This window comes from Periophthalmus magnuspinnatus, chromosome 11, assembly GCF_009829125.3.
Source record: "Periophthalmus magnuspinnatus isolate fPerMag1 chromosome 11, fPerMag1.2.pri, whole genome shotgun sequence".
Lineage (NCBI taxonomy): Eukaryota > Metazoa > Chordata > Actinopteri > Gobiiformes > Gobiidae > Periophthalmus > Periophthalmus magnuspinnatus.
The window spans coordinates 8,868,598-8,888,592 of record NC_047136.2 but is presented as its reverse complement, the minus strand read 5'-3'; the positions used below and the strand labels follow the sequence as shown (position 1 = coordinate 8,888,592).

Genomic DNA, 19,995 nt, shown 5'->3' with positions numbered 1-19,995 from the left:
AAGGTCATCCATGTGAGAAGCGTGCCACGAGACCACAGAAACACATTGACTCTGCCTCTCTCATGACGCAGATTTGGGCCATACAGATTAGATTAGATGGGATGGATTGGGATTAGATTGAACAGAAATACAGGAAAACAAACATCTCAAAGCCATATTTGGGGAATTGGTAAACAGCATCTACAGATTTGTAAAGAAAACTGGTTTTAAAGGTGCTGGACTTGTTGATTATAATTTGATTGTTTAGAAGTAGGCCATGTTCATAGATTTTATTGACTGTATGAAGAAGACAGAAATATAAATCCAATATAGTATTAAGACTGCATCAAAACTGTATAAATGTTGTTAACCAAGCAACTAATTGTTTTCTCAAATACACAAAATTATTATTGATGTGGAAAACAATTGTAATAAGATTTTTCTTGTTTTCTTAATATCAATGGAGACAAGATGTTATACATATTTCAAATCCTCTGTGACATATTTTGAAATACATTCAATAGAGAATTTCCCTGAGGGCTACGACTTCTGTCATCTGTCAATGAAATAAATATTGATTGCAATGAAATAAGATCAAGCATTACAATTTATTCCAATGTTTTCTTTACCAAACAAACATAAAAATGCCATTGACAAAAACATTTTTTCTAAAACAATTTTATAAATACAATGTTTGATTTAGCATTAGTAAAAACAGAACTTGTCAGGTCTAAGGACATCTAGGGTCAGAGATCACATACCAGTCGATTAAAAGCTGACTGCACTAAGGCCTACCAACAACACAGCTGTGGTAATATCTATCTGCTAAACCAGACGCCCACAAAATCTGTCCCTCTATAAAAGCACATTATATACAATAAGTAGACCAAACAATTAAAGCAGATCATTTCATTTCCACTAGGACTATTATTAAAGTCATGCAAGTAGAATCAGTCTGACATCAAATCTTGCAAAATGACTGTACATGTTAAGGCAACAGAATCAACTCCTCTGAATATGTGTCATTGTTTTATCATCTTAATGTTAAAGTAAAGCTGCTCTCTTTCAGTCTTTGTTTCTTTTCAGTCCAAAACCTTTATCTTAAAATCTTGGAAGTCCGTTTAAAAATGTACACATTTCACATTCAGCAAAAAAGGTACAAACATGTGATCATCCACATCAAAAAGAACGTGTTACAGCTTTTTGCACAGTGCAGTCACAGAAGTGTTTGAAAAAGCCCTTAAATCTGTACATGGCATGGCTTTTTTCTAGTACAATAATGGAAGAAACACAAAATAAAATCATCACAAGGATTAACATCAACAATAGACATTCTGCTTTTGAAAATAAAATCGGTTAACAGTGATCAAAGTCTGGTAAGGGACATTTAGCAGTGCTTTAATAGTATTTAACACTACAGTGCCTCCTGCTGGCTCTTATCAGTTACTACTATTGTTTTTCAGAAAAACAAATGCAGCAAAGCATTTTCTACACAACTATTTCATTAAAATAAATTATTAAATCACTCTGACAACAGCTGCCAGTTTTAAAATAAGTAAAACACTCAATGGAATAAATCAGTTGATTTAAAACGAGTTGTTGTGGTTTTAATCTAATTAAGTAATTAAAAGTTACAAATCCCTGCAAAGCAAACATCTGCTTTTTAAACTAATTTGGAAAAAAGTTATACACTCACTTGATGAGGTCAGCAGCAGAATAAAAAAATAAATTAGGTGCAACACAAAGTGTAGTAAAACCTCACTTATATTAAATACACAATAATCAAACCCGTTTTGTTCTTTTGGGGACAAACCAATTCAAAGTAATATGTAATGATATAATGTACAACCATCTCCTGAAACATTACAGTGTAGCAAATAGTGCAATTTCTTAAGACTTCAGTCCATAGGACCACCATTCGTGACAAAAATCAGTCAAGCAGTTAAGCTCCACTGCTTGGTTTGTTAAATTGTTTGATCATGTTTTAGAACCTGGTAATTATTGCAAGTAAAACAATCAGTTGCATAAGCAGTTTCTGACCTGTGGCAACAGTTCATGTTTCTTTTCGAACCTTTTTCTTTTGTGTGGGCTTCAGAGGATCTGCCGTTTCCTCAGGCTTCTCTAGAGAGTCATTAAACAGAGAACAGGCTTTTAAAAGGAAGAAACAAGCCAACACAAAACAATATAAAATACAATAATATGACTTACTCAGAACAGGTGATACACTGGGTTTATGAGAAGCTTCCATTGAAAGCTCTTGTTGTTTGAGAGCAGAGCTCACCATCTGGATTAAAACAAAACAGTCTCTTTACAATAAATTACATACATGTAATATTATCCACATCTTAAATGCATATCTCCCTGTCTCATTTAGTGGATTTAAAGGCCACTTGCCCGGGACACAGATGCAGTCTCCTCTTCAGTCTTTTTCTTCTTTCTTCTTCTCTTTTTCGACTTGGATGAACCCTCAGAAGGATCTTCACTGTCCTTCTCATCATCAGACATCTGTCAAAACAAAAGCATTTGTAAAAACTCAAACTTCTTCATCTGTGAATAAGCCAACAACAAATCTGCCTTTAAGAAAACCAACAAAATAATATATAATAATAATTCTGAAGTCATACCTTGATAATGCCTTGTTGTTCCTTCAGTGGGAAGGCTCGGGGTTCCACTGCAGGTGGCTCTTCGTAGTTACCCCAGTGCTCAACTGGGGCATTCCAGTCAGAGCAGGGGTCCACAGCCGTCATCCCATCTGAATATCATAACGAAACATTTGCCATGATTATTGTGCATGTCTTTCATGAGTTGAATAAGTTGCATTGTGTCATAGAGGAGCAGAGTTGACTTACTGAATCCAGACCATTCATCTTCTGGAACTTGATTTGTCCACTGCTCAATTGAATTGGCAGCTGACTCTAAGAAGCAAACACATGTGGCCATAAGCAGAGCTGTAAATGCATCTTTTATATATAACCACCATTTATATATAAGCAAAAATTAAATGACAGGTGCACCTGCTGTGCTTAGTCCTAGCATTGAGAACGACACTGGGTTAAGGTCATTTTTCATTCTGCTCTCAATCCCGCTCCATGCTGTTTTCAAGGGAACACAGAAATATTGTTGGAAAGATAAAGCAGGTTAAATTGGGAAAATTATAATAAAAATGCTTCAACCATAATATTGTAAGCATAATGTTGTTTTTCAAAAAATATATTCAGTTATTGTCCCTACCTTGGGTTTCCTGCGTCCAGGGCTGGGTTGCAGGAATGGCACTCCACTTTGGCCCATCCATTGGCCCCATTTTACCGGATATTTTTAAAGACATATCTGTCCATCCTGCATTGATATTCAAAGCCTCTTCACTCCAAGTGGAAGCTGAAGTTGTAAAATAGAAATGTTATCTATTTTTATGAGGGCATCAAATACCGGTAGTTACAATAGAATAAAGCCTAAACTTTGTGAGTTGATGGGACAGGGGTATAATTTGTTCTCACCAGCTCCACTTGAATCCCCTTTTCCAGAGGACTTTGAAAGCTGGGAATCTGAAATTAAATGGCATCAAAAATATATATGTGGCTCTGACTACATTATGGTAATCTACAGCACACTTTATCTTGCCTACGCACCATGGTTTTTGTTCTTCTTTGTTGTCTTGCCCCCCAGTCCCTCTGCAGAAGCCCTAAGGACCGCACAACCTCCTGGGCTTCCAGAGTCATCAGGACCTCGCTCCTTTTTGCGCTGCTGTCTCTTTTCTCGGTTACTCACTTTGGTCTCCCATGCACCTTCAAAATGGACAGCAAACAATCAAATCTCCATGCATAGTTTACTGTATATTCAGGCAAATGGGAATGACTCAGGCCTTTCACAGTTCTTTTCTTCATATTGATCAATCACATTTTTTACTTTATTTGGTCTTATTAAAAACAAATAAACATACTAATACGGATTTCCAGTGCCATTTAACACAGGAAGATTTATTCACCAATACTGTGCTCCAAACAACATGCTTATACTGACAGAAGAGTGCAACGACTAAACAAGATGTGTTCTTCACCATCATCCTGCTCCCTTCCTTCAGCTGTAAACACTTGCTGGGTTGGTTTTGCATCAGACTTGGGTTTCTTTTTGTTTTTCTTCACCTGTGTTGGTACCTGGGGCACAAGAAGCAGAAATAAGTGATTGAAGCCACTGTCAGTCTGATGACTCTCAATGGTGCTTAACAAAGGCTTATAAACCTCAAAAGACGCTCACTATACCGTTTCTATGTTAGTCTTGAGTGACAATTTCTCATTTTCTTGAAATTCTTCTTGTGATATGGACACTGGTTGCCCATTGGATGGATTCTTCTAGGTGAAAAAGGCATAAAAGACAGACAATCATTTATGAAAAGGCAACAATTCACTGAAAAGGCTGTGGTTTCTTCTTTTTTTTATTCGAATATGATAAAAAGTCTGTAAGTCTACTGTAAGGATATTTCATTAAAAGCAGTGTTGTCATTGGCTTGTGTGTGCTCATGTGACGTCTCTTGCTGTAAACACAGGAGCAGAGCGTCTGTTTGGGTTTGTGTTATTAAAGTGCGCCACTGAAATGTGCCGAGATTAGTGCCACAAAATGTGTCACTAAATATTATGTGTTTGCTATAAACCATACGACAAAAAATAAGTGATCCAATAATAAATGTGTTATTGCATCGCCATTTGTAAGATGTCACTGTCTGAGAGGTACCTTTTCTGTCAGCTTCTTTTTGTTTTTCCTCTTCAGCTCCTCTGACTTGGTATTGTTTTTGGTCAGAGGGGCCTTGTGAAGCTCCGTGCTTCCCTGTGATGTTGTAGCCACCAATCGCCTCTTCTTCCCGCCAAGCAGAGCACCGCAGACAGCGGCACAGGACACGGCCAGCATCAGCAGCCCCGCGGCGGCCGTGAATAAGATCACCCACGGAGGGTACTGCTCCGCTTTGAGACCCAGATCCACCCCAAAATGTGTTCGGACATAGCCTTCTCCGGAAGACAGTAGCTCCTTCAAACGACTTGAAATAAACTCGACTTTTTCCAGCGCAAATCCGCGGATGTCCCCTGCCATGTTTTGAAATCGCGACACTGTTGTTAGCTCTCTCATCAGTATGCTAATGCTAACGGAGGAGTGGCTAATCCTGTCACAGCTGTGAGGAAGGATGCTCCTCATCTGAACCAGTCTGTGAGAAGGACAAGTTCACGGGCTCTATTAGGCCTGTGTCACATCAAACTACAATTTGTTTGAAACCATTTTTAATTCTAATTTTCTTACAGACCAATAACATTGCCTTCAAAAATGCTTTAGTCTACAATGTAATTTAACAGCAAATCCTAACCAAAAATCCATTTTATAATAAAACAATGTATTTCACATCCAAATTCCATTTTAAAAGCAATACTGCAAAATAAATACTGCAATAACAAATACACCTACAAACTTAAATAACATGATTTTCACTCAGTTTTAAAGTGGTGCAATGCAATGAATGCACCATTTTTGAATCTCTGTAGGCTCAGTCGACTCTAGGGCCAACAAATATAACCAACAAATAAAACCCACATGAGATATTATAGCTTATCTTAAAAGTCTGCATCAAGAGTGAATTCAGTGTCCATTAGACCTGGCATAACACCAAACTTTTGATATTCTGCCACACGTTTTTCAAAGAAGTTGGTTTTTCCTTCTAGGGAGATCGACTCCATGAAGTCAAATGGATTTTCAGCATTGTACACCTGAAATAAAATTCAGTTGTGAATAAATTAGTTAATAGCATCAGTATGTATTAGGATGTGCTTTGATGTGCTCTGAAAATACCTTATCAAGGCCAAGATCTGCAAGAAGACGGTCCGCCACAAACTCAATGTACTGCTTCATCAAAGAGCAGTTCATTCCAATGAGATTCACTGGTAAAGCTTCAGTTAAGAACTCCTGGCACACAACAAGCAGGTTACAGATGCACTGAGGTGGTGTGACCAATCGTGTGTCAACAAAATGAAAAATGCAGAACTATAATAGTGCAAATAAATAGTACATTTTAATTTATGTTATTTGAGGGTTAAGAATAGCTTTTACCTCCTCAATGCTCACAGCTTTGGTTATTATATCCTTTACTCTGTCTTCTGATGGCTTTTTAACCAAGTAGCTATACAGGAGGCAGGCAAAATTACAGTGCAACCCCTGCAGGCATAAATATGTAAGATTATATTCTGTCATAATTTTTATTACAGAACTGATTAAGTAAACAGAATACATGTCTTTATTTCTGTAATTATATTTATTACTTCAAATAAACCTAACCTCATCTCTGCTGATAAGTTCATTGGAATAAGTAAGGCCAGGCATTAGACCCCTCTTTTTCAGCCAATAAATGGCAGCAAAGGATCCAGAGAAGAAAATTCCCTCTACAGCTGCAAATGCCACAATTCTTTCACCTAAAAGACAGGAGAATATAAGTCTAAGCAGTCCAGGCTTGCACTTCTACTAATGTCAAATAATACTTTTTTACCAAATGATGATTTGCTGTCATTTATCCACTGAAGAGCCCAGTCCGCTTTCCTTTTCACACAAGGCATGGTTTGAATGGCATTAAATAAATAGTCTCTGAAATATACAATATCCAACATGTTAATTTATAGCTCTACATATTATATTACAAGAATGGACACAATCATGATAACAAACATAATAAATATACATAAACTTTTCTATATAAATCAACAAAGTTAAGAGGTGTAAACCGTTTCCCCATCATTAAGACGCATCAACACACAGTAGGTCGGTTACTTACCACAAACCCTCAATCCTGAACAGGTGCATTTTATACAGTTATACAGTTGATGTCACAATATTTTGGTATCGTGAGCAACCACTGCCAACTGCAGCAGATGTCAACCTTAGAGTCCACAGTTAATGATTGCCAGGACAGTAGGAATGTCTTGATGTTAAATGCATAATGTCAGTTACTCATTTTGGACACAGGCCTGTCACAATAACATATTTTGAAGTTCGATACATTGCTGAAGACGATAACTGATCATACTGAACCTACTTTATGCTACTGACCCAATAACCTAAGAGAAGATTTAAACCACAAAAACTATTCTAAATCTACAATAATGTTAAAATTATGAGCTACAATAAATAGAGTGAAACACTATAGTTCTTAGTTTGCATCTGTAGCAAACAACAGAAGTAATAAATTCAACCTTTTATGGCTTAAATTTTATTATGTAGCCAAAAAATAACCAAAAATTTTTCAGTAGTGCAAAGAAAATGTACACACGATAAATACTGACACCAAAAAATATAGTTCTAGCTATATTCAATATAGTAATTATCGTGACAGGCCTATTTGGACATTTGTCGGATTTATTAGACATGATCAGGACAGATGTCATTGTGAAAGAAGATGGTGAGAAGCATTCATTGTGCGATCTGAGAAAAGTTGAATATAAAACGGGACTGACCTCTCCTTGATGTCTCTGATGTAGGTGTTGATGAGCATACTGTACATCTCTGAGTGAACTGTCTCTATTAGAATCTGTACACTGTAGAAAGACCGTGCTTCAGGGACCTGTACCTCCTGACAGAACCGCTGCACCTGCAAAAATATAAGATTTCACTTTGTTTGGTGGTTAGAGATGAATGATGTGGAAGACAGTCATGAAACAACTTACCAAATTCTCATTCACGATACCATCACTAGCAGCAAAAAAAGCCAGGACATGGGAAATGAAATGCTTCTCTTCAGGTTTAAGACGGTCCCAGTGAACCAAATCTTTAGATAAATCAACCTGAAATATAAACAGACAGTAAGACAAAGGCATGTGGCAATGTCCAAATAAAAAGCATTTGTATAAAGTCAATCTCACCTCCTCCACTGTCCAGAAGGATGCCTGTGCCTGCTTGTACATTTTCCAGATGTCAGGGTACTGTATGGGGAACATCACAAATCTTCTGGGATTTTCTTGAAGCAGTGGCTCATCTTCTTCTTTACAACCATTCAGGTGTTCTGCATCTTGGTCTTTTAAACCATTCTGTAAAAATGAATACTTATGCATTAATTACACCATAAAAAATTGCTTTACACAATCAGTGGGGCAACAGAACTACTACGCATGCGCGAAGATTCGTAACAACAAAACATGCATAAACTTGTTCTGCTAGTTATTATAAAAAAAAAACAAAAAAACCGTACAAATTAATTTAACTGTTAATACTTACGTCCATTAATCTAGGCGTATTATAGTTGTATAGACCGAAGTAGCTAATAAGCCTGTAATGAATCAGTCGGTCTCCTTTAGCATAGCTCCAGGTGTATGTGGAGCTAGTTTCACGGTTGTCTTTTGATAGAGGCTACCGTTTTGTACGATATAATAAAGCTGTAACACACCATAAAACATAGCCAACCTTTTACGACAATGGTGGACTAAACATTAAGCGCAATATTTACTGCAAGGGTTGGTTGTAGTAAAAATATTTTGCGCACATTTGCACATGTAGTCCCATTGCTAAGTAACGAGTCCTGCTTACCGTATGAGTGTGCGAGGGATGCTGCTGGTTTATTTTGATCAGGTCCATTTTCGAGAAAAATATAGTTTGCCTCGGTCATAAACTGGAAGAGGTTAATAAAGCTTCAGCTGCCACCATTACCATTACCATTCTGCAGCCCTCCCCTCGATTTCGACCATTTAAATGACAAGCACACAGCACTCCCCCTGCAGGACAGTCACAGTTTGTCATTTTATACAACCACATTTTGATGACAATAAAGCCAAAATAAGGCCAAACATGTACATTTTAAACCCATTTACACAACTAACCTTTTTAAATTAATTACACTTAGTGTTGCAAATCTTCCAACTCTCATCACAGAGAGAATCACAGAGCAGATTAGTATATCCATAAATGTGACAATGAGCGACACAATGAAATTGGACACAATGGTGGCAACATTATTTTTGTTTAATGTAATTTAACAAAAGAATGCTAGATTTTTTGGTTTATTTTGGGAAAATAATTACAGCTAAACAGGAATGTTATGTATTCCCAAACGGAATACATCGTTTGTGCACGCCCATGCACCATTAGGTGCCGACTTCAACATGAACACTTGGTGAAAGCCCATAGGAGGATCATCATCTGCCTGTAGAACAGAATGTGTATCTCTTGTCAATTAAATAATTCATTAAATCTAGGATTGTACAAAATGTTGGCAACATACCTGTAACTGACCAAACACCATGATGAGTATACAACTGTCTATTGTGGGTTGAAAGTCTTGTTCAGTAATGAGATGCTTAATTCGCTTAAAAGGAAGGCTCTGCCAAAAAAGATGCACAGGTTTGTTAAATGTCCTGAATAGTTTAGTCTCCAATAGTCTTAATTTGTAAATGTTTTGCAATTAACAAATCAAGTACAGTAAATTTGATATTTAATATTGGATTTGGCTGGATGTCATTTATAGGACCACCTACTCCTAGTTTCCCAGATATAGCGGCACGACCATGAAATGGCTGTCCTTCCCATGTCAAACAAGCACCATCAGCCTAAAGACAATCATTCCATTAAAAGTTACCTTTTAATTCACTACAGTTGTTAGGATAAAGATGCTAAAATGAAGACTTACATAAAGCAGACCAAGACTACTTCTATCAGTGTTGTCAAACTGTTGATAGTATGCTTGCACAAAGCCCTCTCCTATCGTCTGCCAGATTTCTTTTTCAGCCATGTCTGGAGAGCTGGACCTATGAATGTGACAGTCTATGTTAGGAAGGGTTAAGAATAGCAGCATCAGAGATATAATATCACATTTTCATGCACCAACATAAATGGAAATGACAGAAAACGTTTGGGAATAAATGGGGACAGTTAGAATCATGATCATAGTGAATAATTCACTGGGCTCATGTCATTGGATGAACATTATTCCCAATTCATACTTTAGCATTTCTTTAGCCCAATTAGCTGCAGGCAACGTGGACAGAAACCACTGAATACTTTAATAAACGCGTTTAGCATGATAGCACAGGACTATCAGAAGTAATGGATCATATTACGGTACATGTAACACAGTCAGACAAAAAGGCACAAACAAACAATTCTTAAACTTTGAGCACTTGTCCAATGCGAGCATCATCGCCATGACTTCTCCCAAACCGAAAGCTTTTTGGGTCCAGAAATGTGTCTTTATTTAGTAGCTTGTCTCAGCTACGAAACGTCATGTCTTTAAAAACGATTCTACATGTGGGAGCGACTAAACAAAAAACGCACCTTTGCCGATTTATTCTACTTTTCAACGCGAGGCCAACGTGTAGAGTCTGCAGCAGCCTGAGCCCGGCGGTGGGAGGGGTTCCCGCTTCCTCCTGATTGTGACCGACGTCATGACGACGGCGAGCGCGAGGCAATCAGAGGAGAGTTTACTGCCCTGTGTGTCTGAATGACAAAGGGAACAGCACAGGATTAAAAACTCTATCAACTTCACAAAGAACGGGCTGTGAAGTTGTTTTTAACCAACCAAAGCCGACATTTTGCCTTTTTTTTTTTACCATTAGACACACATCTAGTCACTGCCTGGATTGTGTATATGTATGTGTGACTGAATATGTGTGTGGGTGTGCGTGTGTGTATGTATAATACTGTATTAACCAAAACGTTCTATGGCTGCAATGTTGAAATATGCACCACAACAAACTCCAAGCATGTGTAACTAACTTGTTCATACACACTGCTCTAGATGAGAAATACACTGCCTCTGCCCGGCAAAAAAAAAAGTTTCCACCTGGATTTAACTACACAAATAGGTACGAGCCACAAATCAGGTCTAGGTTCAGCAACAGTCTGTGCTCAAAGAATGAGGTCAGCTGACACCTGAATATACTGAATGACCAGGTAATTCCATCAATAGATTTTTTTCTACCCTGATGGCACAGGCATATTCCAAGATGACAATGCCAGGATTCATCAGGCTTAAATTATGAAAGAGTGGTTCATGGAACATGAGACGTCATTTTCACACATGGATTGGCCACCACAGAGTCCAGACCTTTACCCCACTGAGAATCTTTGGGATGTGCTGGAGAAGGCTTTGTGCAGCGGTCAGACTCTACCATCATCAATGCAACATCTTGGTGAAAAATGAATGCAACACTGGATGGAAATAAATCTTGTGACATTGCAGAAACTTCATGAAACAATGCCACAGTGAATGCGTGGCATAATCAAACCTAAAGGCGGTCCAACGTAATATTAGAGTGTGTGACCTTTTTTTTGGCCAGCCAGTGTATAAGAATACTCTATATTTCCCACCACCAGAGCCCATCACAAACTCAAAAAGGTCTCTAGAGGCACTGGTCTCTGGTTTAGAGACTACAAAAATACACCAAACACACACTGCACAGGCTAAGTAAAGAGAAAAATGTTGCAAATAGATTTAATGACTAAAATTTTCAGCAAAATTAGGTATAGGGCAGATATATACAAAATATATTGGCAAATAATACATAAAACGAATTCCAACTGTGTTATTGATTTGGGCCACAACAAAACCAAAAATAAATAATCTTTAAGATACACTTGCCATTCAGTTTCCTTTAAATTTTGATGTAAAAATTAACCACAGCTTAATAACTGGCCCCCTAATAAAGTGACAGCTCATTTATAGTGTGCTTAAAAATCAGACATGCGTGCATACATATCAAGGAGGCAACTTTAGATGGTCAGAAACGACAAGTGACACAGCAAACACTTTGAATTGGAAGACAAGAAAAGGCCTATTGATGATGAACCATTAGAAATACATAACTCCAAATGGCGTGCAGATTGTTATAAATTCGAGCAATAGGAATGTTTGTTATGTTAAAAAAGCTGGGTTATTTGTTTTATGAAGTGCATCAGTCTTTACAATTATTATTGTAACTTCCATCACAGGTCCTGTTCAAGAGCTTCTGTAGTTTGAGGACTGCTGCACAGTGTGTATTATTACACAAATAATAAAATCAAATAGACAGTATTGTGACCCCTTAGGCACTTTTAAAGTTTTGCTACAGTTCAGTGCTTGTTGCTGCTGAAAACATTGATCATCAAGTGTTTTCTTGCACTTTAAGTCCAGTGATTTGTTCAGAAAAACTGTACTATTGCTTTGTTGAAGCAGCTGTCCCAAAAGATCTTCTTACAACAAATGGCAGTAAACAAAGACTACAAACAGGTTTTATGTCTCGTAGTGGGTCACTGTTCAGGTTGTGGTGGAAAGTAATCATCAGTTCGAAAAACACTAGGAACCTCCTGTCGCTGATGTGCTGCTGGTCGTCTGGGACTGGACGGTTTCTGGAAACAAATTACAAAGCAACAAAACTATTAACTCAAAATGTCTCTGAAATTCTATATGTTTTTTCTTAGAAAGGAGTGAAGACTTGCATTTAAAAAACTTGGTGCCGTCATTGTACGAAACATTTTCTTGAAAGCACCAGGTAGCGTTCCTAGCTCTCCCTCTGCCTGTGTGACCTGTTCCTCCATTGCATTGACATTGGCTCCAACCATCTTCACAAAGGCCTGAGAGATAACACAAAAACAATAATACATGTATTTTGTAATCAAAAATGACTTTGCATTACCTAAAATTGCCTTTCATTAACAGTAGTATAGAAATAGACTGAATTTTTTTGTATTGTTAACACATACCTCTAGTTTATCAATTCTTCTGTATATTTGTCTCATTTCTTCAGATTTCTGTTGGATTTGAGGTAGGTTTTCATTCACGATCTGAGAAGTGTCATTTCGAATCTGCAAATAAGGGGCATTGACATGAGATTGATATGTAAATAAATACATTTTAATCATAATTGTGACGGCAACTGCCACTCACCATATCCAACATCCCAACAAATTCATCCACTCTTGTCAGCATTTCTTCCAAACTTTTCTCCAGACACAAGACCTAGGAAAAATACAAAGTGAGTTTTGACATTTTTTTTTGCTAATCTAAAATCAGTTCATTTGGTGGTTTAAAGAGTCCATTGTCTTCCTGATTAGCGAGTCACAATCCTGCATCATGCACATTCAATTAATGCAAATACTGGTGAGTGTTTTGACAGAGATTCCATGTATCCTAACGTTATATAACATGTTGGATTTTAGATCATGATGGGATAGATCTGTTATGTGAATGAAGTTATACTAAAGGAACAGAGAATGTGAACCTTATTTGTTATAGAGGCACTACTCAACTTTCTCTATGGGTATGTTAATGGTGTGCCAAGCTGTTTAACGGTAGGGCATTAAAGTTATCTACCAACACGCAAGCAAATGACCCCACAGGGCCAAGTTACATATCAGATCTGTGGAGAGGCAACCCCACACATAGCAAGAATATAAGGTTTTTTTTTTAGGTATTATAATAAAAACAAGACTCCCTACTGTGGAACATTCAAGGCAAGTAATAGTAATAGTAGCAAGTAATAAAACATGCATAAAGACAAACAGGTTACAGACTTTCCATCAAAAAGTTACATAGTGCAACTTTTAGTAAATAGATTCTATGGATGCAGGACTCTCATATGGTTAACAGTTATACTTTATGGATGTACTTATGGGAGTACAGGCTCATGCTTGTTTATGATGTTGTCACAGTGGAAATAAGTGGGAAAAAGCTGTCTCAGGCTCTCGTAAACAAATGCATAAACCGTGCCCTCCGTGGCTCGGTAGTTTGCGCATACCTCTTCCCCGGCCGTAGCTCTGATATAGGATGAGTAGTTTAACGCAGTTTCCCGCAGTAGTTCATTGTCCTCCTCTGCTTCCCCCTGGTGTTGCCTGTCGATGTTTAGCCCCGATGCTTCGCCCAGACTCGGGCTGTGTCTGACCACATTAGCTGCGGCTGCTCCGAAGCTGGGGCTCTGCGACACAGTTCCGCTGCTGAGGATTTCACTCACCATAGACAAACTACTCGCACTTTGGGAAACTATGCCACTGTCTTGACTAATCTCGGCGCTGGACTCTTCTAAAGGAGACAGGAGGCCCACTCTGTCATTTCTGTGGAAGTCCATAGCGCCTTCCGTCCTAAGAGTGCCGTGTTTGTCTTGTCAAATGACTCAATCACGTGATTCAACTGTGGACGGTGGCCTGGAGAGGTCGTAATGGGACATTCAGCGAAATTAAAGATAGTTTGAGAAATAATATAGAATGCCTATTATACATGTAACAGTAAGCTAAAACAAATCTGAAGAGACAAATATAGTATTACAAAATGCAAAATAAATAAACCACTCTTTTCATCCTGTTTCATATAATAGGCAAAAGTTAGAGTTGGAATATTTCTGATTAGTTCTTCCTACAAAGATAAAAGCTTACAGAGTGCATTGCTTGTTGTAACTGTGAAAAGAGCTATTCCTTAAAACATATATTACAAGTTTCTATATCGCCACCAGATGGCAGCCAAGCCTCCTTAAGGTGTGTAGTTTTACCATCACATTGTCACAATATATTACCGCATAATTCAGTATAATTCAATCGTATGTGTTATTTGTGTCATGGATTAACACCATAAAATCTTCGAACAGTCTCTAAACATTGTTACTGCATTTTCATTTTCAGATTACTGTGTAATACACTATTAAAACTCCAAATAATCTTGAGTGATTTATTAGGCCCTATCATATATCTTAACTAGAGATACCAACGATGGATTAGCCTTGTAGATTACCACCAAAGTAGATCACTTGGCTGTCAGTGATCTATTAGCTGTAGGCCTAGTCTAAGTAAACACATGCAACAGTCATTAGCAGAGGTGAAAATCTTGCAATGAAAACGCAAAGTGACTAAGGAATGCAATCCTTCTAGAGTAAAAAACAAACACAACACTACAGTCAGTAATCATTCTCATTCATAGGTTATGGTGAGATCAAAGCAGCTTCTCTCAATATGTGTACCACGTGTTCCAATCTCTATTATGCAATGATAATATGAATGGTTTGTACTTTTCACACAAGATTATCAGGAGTAGACTATCAAGGATCTACCAACTGTAGATAAGGCCATTGGAGCCAAAATAAGTAATTGTTATGTGAGGTGTACTTTAGTAACAAAACTTTAGTTGCAGAAGCAGAATTGAACTCTTGTTACACAAATATTTCTCTCCACAAGAAGTCACACCCTGAAATGCATAACATTTTGTGGTTATGGATTCTGGTTTAAAGATGCTGCGCTTGGTTAAGAACAGGGACGTCAGCCATGTTTTTTGGTGTTTACAGAAAAGACGCTTAAACTCATGTAACAGATTTATAGCTGTAAGGTTGTCATTAAACTCAGAGGAAAGTTAAGGATTTTTGTAATGTGCAAGAGCTTTCCAAAGATGAGACTTGGAATAATTTATTGAAACAGGAACAGAATCAAAATCATCAATGCATAAAAGGACTATTTAAAAATCATACTCTACACAGCATTTATTTGAGTTCATTAGAAATATAGATTTACTCTTTAAAAACATCTGTGAGCGACCCCAATGTTGGTCCCAGTTTTTAGCATTGAAAGACACAGTAAAAGTGGTCACTAAGAGTAGAGGCACATTCAGAACGCTATATAACAGTGGAATCGCCTAAAAACATTGTTCTGAAGTTTATTACATACATACGTACAATTCTTTTTGTGTAAGACAAATTTTAAAGACAATTTAAAATACATGATATATACATTTTTCATAATCCATTTTACGATAACCTTGTACAAGAAGATGTTATAAAAATTAGTATATGGTAAAAACACACCAGTTTGTAGTCTTTAGAAGTTGAGAGTCTGTGATTTTGCATTATAGTGTAATAACGGTGCCATCCTCCTCCACCCCTCCTCTGGGCAGCACCAGGCTGTGTCGAGGGTCCGTTTTGAGCGCGTTGAGCATTTTATGGATGCTACCATTGCTATGGCGAAGCGCGGGGTTGCTGCTGTGGTGGGACGGCCTTATGTGAAGCTGGGACTGCAGGCTATGCGGAAGGTCCTTGTGGGTTTTGAAGTTGGCTCCACTATGCTGATGGTGGTAATGGTTTTGGGTCGTGCCTCCATTAAGACTGGTTTGGGAGTGGAATGAGGCTGTGGAAATGATCGAAGGGGGGCGTGCGGGTGGGCTTGGAGAGGGAAGAGACGCTTGACCTGTTGCTGCTGCTCCTGTACTGGCCGTAGAGGGTATTTGGTGGTGTGAGCGGGACAGGTTGGATTTGTTGGAAGCCAGTGACGCATTGGAACGTTGGGAAGGCCGCTTGATGCTGTTTTCTATGACAATATCAGCATCTTCGTCACTTTCAAGGTCGTCAGGGTAACTGTGAGATGCAGAAAGGGGCATCCCGGCGGAGGCTACAGAAGTCGGGTACCCAATTGAACCGCTGCTATCTGAGGACTGACCAGAACTGCCAGAGATCCGGCTACTGCGCACCACATTGTTTCTCTGATTCACTGGCTTTACTGTAACAATCAGATTGTGACTATTTGCAATCATCATATCTGTGACCTGATCAAGAGACTTCCCTGTAACTTCAATGCCATTCACTTCTAGCACTTCGTCATTTACAGCTAGCAGCCCTGTGCTTTCTGCCAATCCACCTGGCACCAAGCGTGAGATGAAGATGCCAGGGACCTTTTCCAACCCATGTGGCGTCACCCGAACGCTGGTCCCATCCCGAATGTAGAAGCCAAGAGGCTTGTCTGAGCCATGGCGGTACAAGCGGACACGGCGATGCGACTCTGGCAGGATGTCCACGTCGATAATAGAGGAGACGGGCCTAAAGTCCTGGGGCATGCCGATTCGGATGTGAGGACGCTTTCGGTTTACATCGTTATTGCGTAGAGCCACCACTGCCTTCTTCTTGCGGGTTAGTGTGTTGGTGCCAAAACTGGTGTAGTCAATCTCCTCTGCAGAAAAATAAGAGAAAAGCATTAGGAAACATGTGGTACATTATATTCAGCCACAGAAAGAGTAAAATGTAACTTCCTTGTGCCAGTCCCAAGCTTGGATAAATAGAAAAATCAGGAAATGCCAGGAAAAATACTGTACAGTGTAACCCAAAATTAATATGAAATTTGTTGAATGTCAAAATGAAAGGAAAATACAAGAAATGTCAATGTTGTTTTCTGAATCTAAATGATAAAATGAATAATTTGGAAACAGTCAGCCATGAAACAGTAATGACTGCGGCAATGTTTTGAAATAGTAGATAATAACATTTTATTTCCAGAAGACAGTTTACCAGCTGTGTCAACGCCCTACACTTTTAAATCGCAACACAGTTCTCATAAAATTAACTTCAATGAGCTGCAGATGTGGTTTGTAGAGGGTCCTTTGTGCAAAATTCTGCTAATAATTTGTACAGATTTACTTCAACGTCTGACACCTTTTTTAAGTAATAAACAACATAAATTATTCCCATTGCTTAACTGTTGAGAAACTTGAGAAACTGCTGAGAAATGGCTGAATCACAAGATAAGATAAGTGTACATATCTAGAGTTCTAACAAATTGCAGAGTTTGCAGATGCCTAAGCTGTGTCTTGATACTGACAGATGTGGCACACCCTTCTTTTACAAGGAGCAGATCGACTTTCCCACAGTCCATTTGTGCCCCTAGACTTCAACCCAAATTTGTATTCAAGGTAAAGTGGTGCATCAGAAAAATGTAGGTTAGCAAGTATTAATATTGTTAGCCTAAGGAAAATGTCAAAGCTTGATGTCAAAGTTAGATGTGAAACTAAACTACTAAAACATGAATAAGTAGGTCCATACTTATGTAGGCCTGTCACGAAAATTACTATGATCAACTTATCATTCAGCAGGATGAAAAGCCAAATGTAGAGTGTAAAGAAAGTAAAATTATCAATACTATGAGTAAGCAACACTTGGATTACTACTTATACAAATCCTAACTATAACTATCATTAAAGCATAACCATTAATTTAGTCAAAGAAATACTTTTTGTACCATTCAAAAAATGTAAATGTACTTTGGCAATAGCAAATCTCAGAAACACATAAGGCCAATGTGAATGCAGTAGTTATTTTTTGATAGAAACTCTTGCGCAAAAGATAACATGATAGCTCTCTAATCTTCCCTTCCTGGGCTGACAGGAAATCTGGACAGAACAAGGCATGATGGGACAGGAAGTGAAGGCCCCCCTGTGTCTCTATGACAACATCAACGACTCATCTTGCCCCGCTGCTGTTCGGGACACCTGCTTCTTAAAAATATTGGGGTTAAAGATGTACATTTTGGAGGGAGCGCACTGTAATTTTTGGCTGTGTCTTCAAAGTTCCGAGTAGAAGGAGAGAACAGTGAGATAAATACAGAGAGGGTGAGTGAAGTCAGCCCTCGGACCTCCGCCATAACAATTCCCGGAGCAGTGCTGAATCATCATTAATATACTGTACATCTTCTCTGAGAAAGTGACACAAACATTACACTGTAGCTTTCAGGTTTTAGAGCAGGCCACAGATGACAGGAAGTGGCTCTCCTGAGGGTCTCAAGCGATAATGAGAAAAGTACACAAAGATCTAGAGCTTGTATTACGAAACTGGAAAGAAAAAAGTTTATGGGTTTCACAGTTATTATTGTGAGCCTCTTGTGATTCTAAGAGTCTATCATTTCTCGTTGTCTGCAGTTCAAGTATAAAGAGCTGCCATAATAATGAATATCCCCACGGTGAGATTTAACGATCTCATTTTATTTTTTTTTATTTAAAAGCTTTTCTAACCAACTTCGTTTGTGAATTAATAAGTGTAATAATAAAATGATAAAAAAAAGCCATTGAAAATTGAGATCTCAATAATTTGAAAATATCTTCATTATGGTCACAAAGACATCAAGTCATTCATATCCATTTATTCAACATTGTATTTCTTTGTTGCAAGTCACATGTTGTAATACATATTGTACAATCAGCACATTAGTTAAAAAGAAAAAAAAAAGTACAGAAATACTGAGATCACTTAAGTGGGAAGAAAATCTGTCAAACAGGAACCTTCACTTAAGTGGACAGCTGACATCTCTTGGCAAAGCATGAAACGATTTTGTCAATGTGTTCAAAGGCTCAGGCCAAACTTTCAATCCACTATTGTACCCGTAAAAAAAAAAAACTACTGTTACGACGTTGAGTGCTGCTCTTAAGTTCTCTTTCTGAGCATGCCGTGGCAGAGGCCTATTTGATTAAATGCAGCCGGAGCATTTGCTATAGGGGTGGAATTTTTGCCACAAGTGCAAGTCTGATGTGATGGGAACCATATTGGAGAGGCCTGAGTTTTGTTACAGGTCTGCGGTGCAACGCCCACCTTAAGTCCTCCATAAAACCAGTGCTGGTGCCACAGAACCAGGTCAGACATGTGATCTTTCAGTCCGAAATCCAACGTGTACAAGTCTAATTATGCCTCGCCTATGTAATGCCTCACAGCTGGTCGCGAGGCCCATAAGAAGCCCCACGCTGCTGTAATTTGTTTGGGGTGTGACTGATATTTCCTCGGGCCAAAGAGAAAGCGCAAAGGATTGTGGGAAAGGCAGAGCAGGGGTTAAGTGCTCAAAATGGTGATCTGGTGGATTCATGTACAGGTAAAAATAGCAGGGTACCCAGACCTGGAGTTATAAATAAACAAAGAGGTTATAATTTGGAGTATATGTTTGTCTCTAAAACGTCTTTAAGAATCTCGAAAAGCGCTACACAAGTGTTATGTTATGTGTTAATATTAGTATAAAAAGTTGTCTGCATCTAGATCTTGTCTTTAAGTTTGCATTGTAGCCTCTATTGTATATTAAACTACCGGTATACTATTTCATTGCAGGAGGCTAAAACTGAATTGGTTTTGTAATGAATTGGTTTTGTAATGACTTCATGTGATCGAAACTATATTTATCACTAAAGTCAAGTTTTATATGCAATCATTTTGGAAAGTTACCAAAGTCCAGTCAAGAATGTGAGTGGGAGCAAAGTCAATGGGGGAGAGGCAAACAGACAAAATGGGCCTAGTTTAATCTAAAATACATTCC

At 38.3% G+C, this 19,995-nt stretch overlaps 5 protein-coding genes across 9 annotated transcripts in view; all 5 read right to left on the bottom strand.

Moving 5' to 3' along the window:
• Positions 1 to 570: 570 nt before the first annotated feature.
• On the bottom strand, positions 571 to 5,142 carry mtdha (metadherin a). Of its 2 annotated transcripts, none has more exons than XM_055225422.1 (12): positions 4,705 to 5,142; positions 4,236 to 4,325; positions 4,034 to 4,130; positions 3,606 to 3,761; positions 3,474 to 3,521; positions 3,211 to 3,354; positions 2,994 to 3,071; positions 2,829 to 2,894; positions 2,604 to 2,731; positions 2,374 to 2,484; positions 2,188 to 2,263; positions 571 to 2,100 (listed from the first exon to the last, which is right to left on the bottom strand). In XM_055225422.1, the coding sequence occupies exons 1-12, from the start codon at positions 5,092 to 5,094 to the stop codon at positions 2,033 to 2,035; spliced, it is 1,452 nt and encodes a 483-aa protein (XP_055081397.1). In that variant the 5' UTR covers positions 5,095 to 5,142; the 3' UTR covers positions 571 to 2,032. The 2 variants fall into 2 exon arrangements, with proteins under 2 accessions (XP_055081397.1, XP_055081398.1); XM_055225423.1 differs by having other exon boundaries at positions 4,236 to 4,322.
• A 91-nt stretch (positions 5,143 to 5,233) lies between these two features.
• Positions 5,234 to 19,995, bottom strand: part of rrm2b (ribonucleotide reductase M2 b) — a 158,721-nt gene continuing 143,959 nt past the window's right edge. Inside the window, exons 2-10 of one of the 3 annotated variants that reach the window (XM_055225110.1) lie at positions 8,524 to 8,579; positions 7,863 to 8,027; positions 7,668 to 7,784; positions 7,458 to 7,591; positions 6,497 to 6,591; positions 6,289 to 6,422; positions 6,064 to 6,168; positions 5,806 to 5,919; positions 5,234 to 5,723 (exon numbers count right to left, since the gene is read on the bottom strand). In XM_055225110.1, coding sequence (XP_055081085.1) covers positions 5,571 to 5,723; positions 5,806 to 5,919; positions 6,064 to 6,168; positions 6,289 to 6,422; positions 6,497 to 6,591; positions 7,458 to 7,591; positions 7,668 to 7,784; positions 7,863 to 8,027; positions 8,524 to 8,571 — 1,065 coding nt within the window. In that variant the 5' untranslated portion in view covers positions 8,572 to 8,579 and the 3' untranslated portion in view covers positions 5,234 to 5,570. Of the gene's footprint in view, positions 5,724 to 5,805; positions 5,920 to 6,063; positions 6,169 to 6,288; positions 6,423 to 6,496; positions 6,592 to 7,457; positions 7,592 to 7,667; positions 7,785 to 7,862; positions 8,028 to 8,523; positions 8,630 to 19,995 lie in introns of those variants that run through there. The other 2 variants (XM_055225111.1, XM_033975618.2) reach the window with 2 other exon arrangements.
• Positions 8,941 to 10,331, bottom strand: LOC117378557 (nuclear transport factor 2-like). 2 transcript variants are annotated; one of them, XM_055225112.1, is made up of 5 exons: positions 10,264 to 10,298; positions 9,620 to 9,731; positions 9,468 to 9,539; positions 9,215 to 9,313; positions 8,941 to 9,136 (listed from the first exon to the last, which is right to left on the bottom strand). In XM_055225112.1, exons 2-5 carry the CDS (start codon positions 9,719 to 9,721, stop codon positions 9,017 to 9,019), a joined length of 393 nt encoding a protein of 130 aa, XP_055081087.1. In that variant the 5' UTR covers positions 9,722 to 9,731; positions 10,264 to 10,298; the 3' UTR covers positions 8,941 to 9,016. The 2 variants fall into 2 exon arrangements, with proteins under 2 accessions (XP_055081087.1, XP_033831062.1); XM_033975171.2 differs by having other exon boundaries at positions 8,943 to 9,136; positions 9,620 to 9,737; positions 10,264 to 10,331.
• Positions 11,398 to 14,077, bottom strand: bloc1s4 (biogenesis of lysosomal organelles complex-1, subunit 4, cappuccino). Its single transcript, XM_033975661.2, has 5 exons — positions 13,704 to 14,077; positions 12,854 to 12,925; positions 12,670 to 12,771; positions 12,406 to 12,540; positions 11,398 to 12,315 (listed from the first exon to the last, which is right to left on the bottom strand). The coding sequence occupies exons 1-5, from the start codon at positions 14,028 to 14,030 to the stop codon at positions 12,217 to 12,219; spliced, it is 735 nt and encodes a 244-aa protein (XP_033831552.1). The 5' UTR covers positions 14,031 to 14,077; the 3' UTR covers positions 11,398 to 12,216.
• pard6gb (par-6 family cell polarity regulator gamma b) overlaps positions 15,319 to 19,995 on the bottom strand; it is a 34,052-nt gene continuing 29,375 nt past the window's right edge. Inside the window, exon 3 of the mRNA XM_033975143.2 lies at positions 15,319 to 16,881. Within this exon, the coding sequence (XP_033831034.1) occupies positions 15,788 to 16,881 (1,094 nt within the window). The 3' untranslated portion in view covers positions 15,319 to 15,787. The remainder of the gene's footprint in view (positions 16,882 to 19,995) is intronic.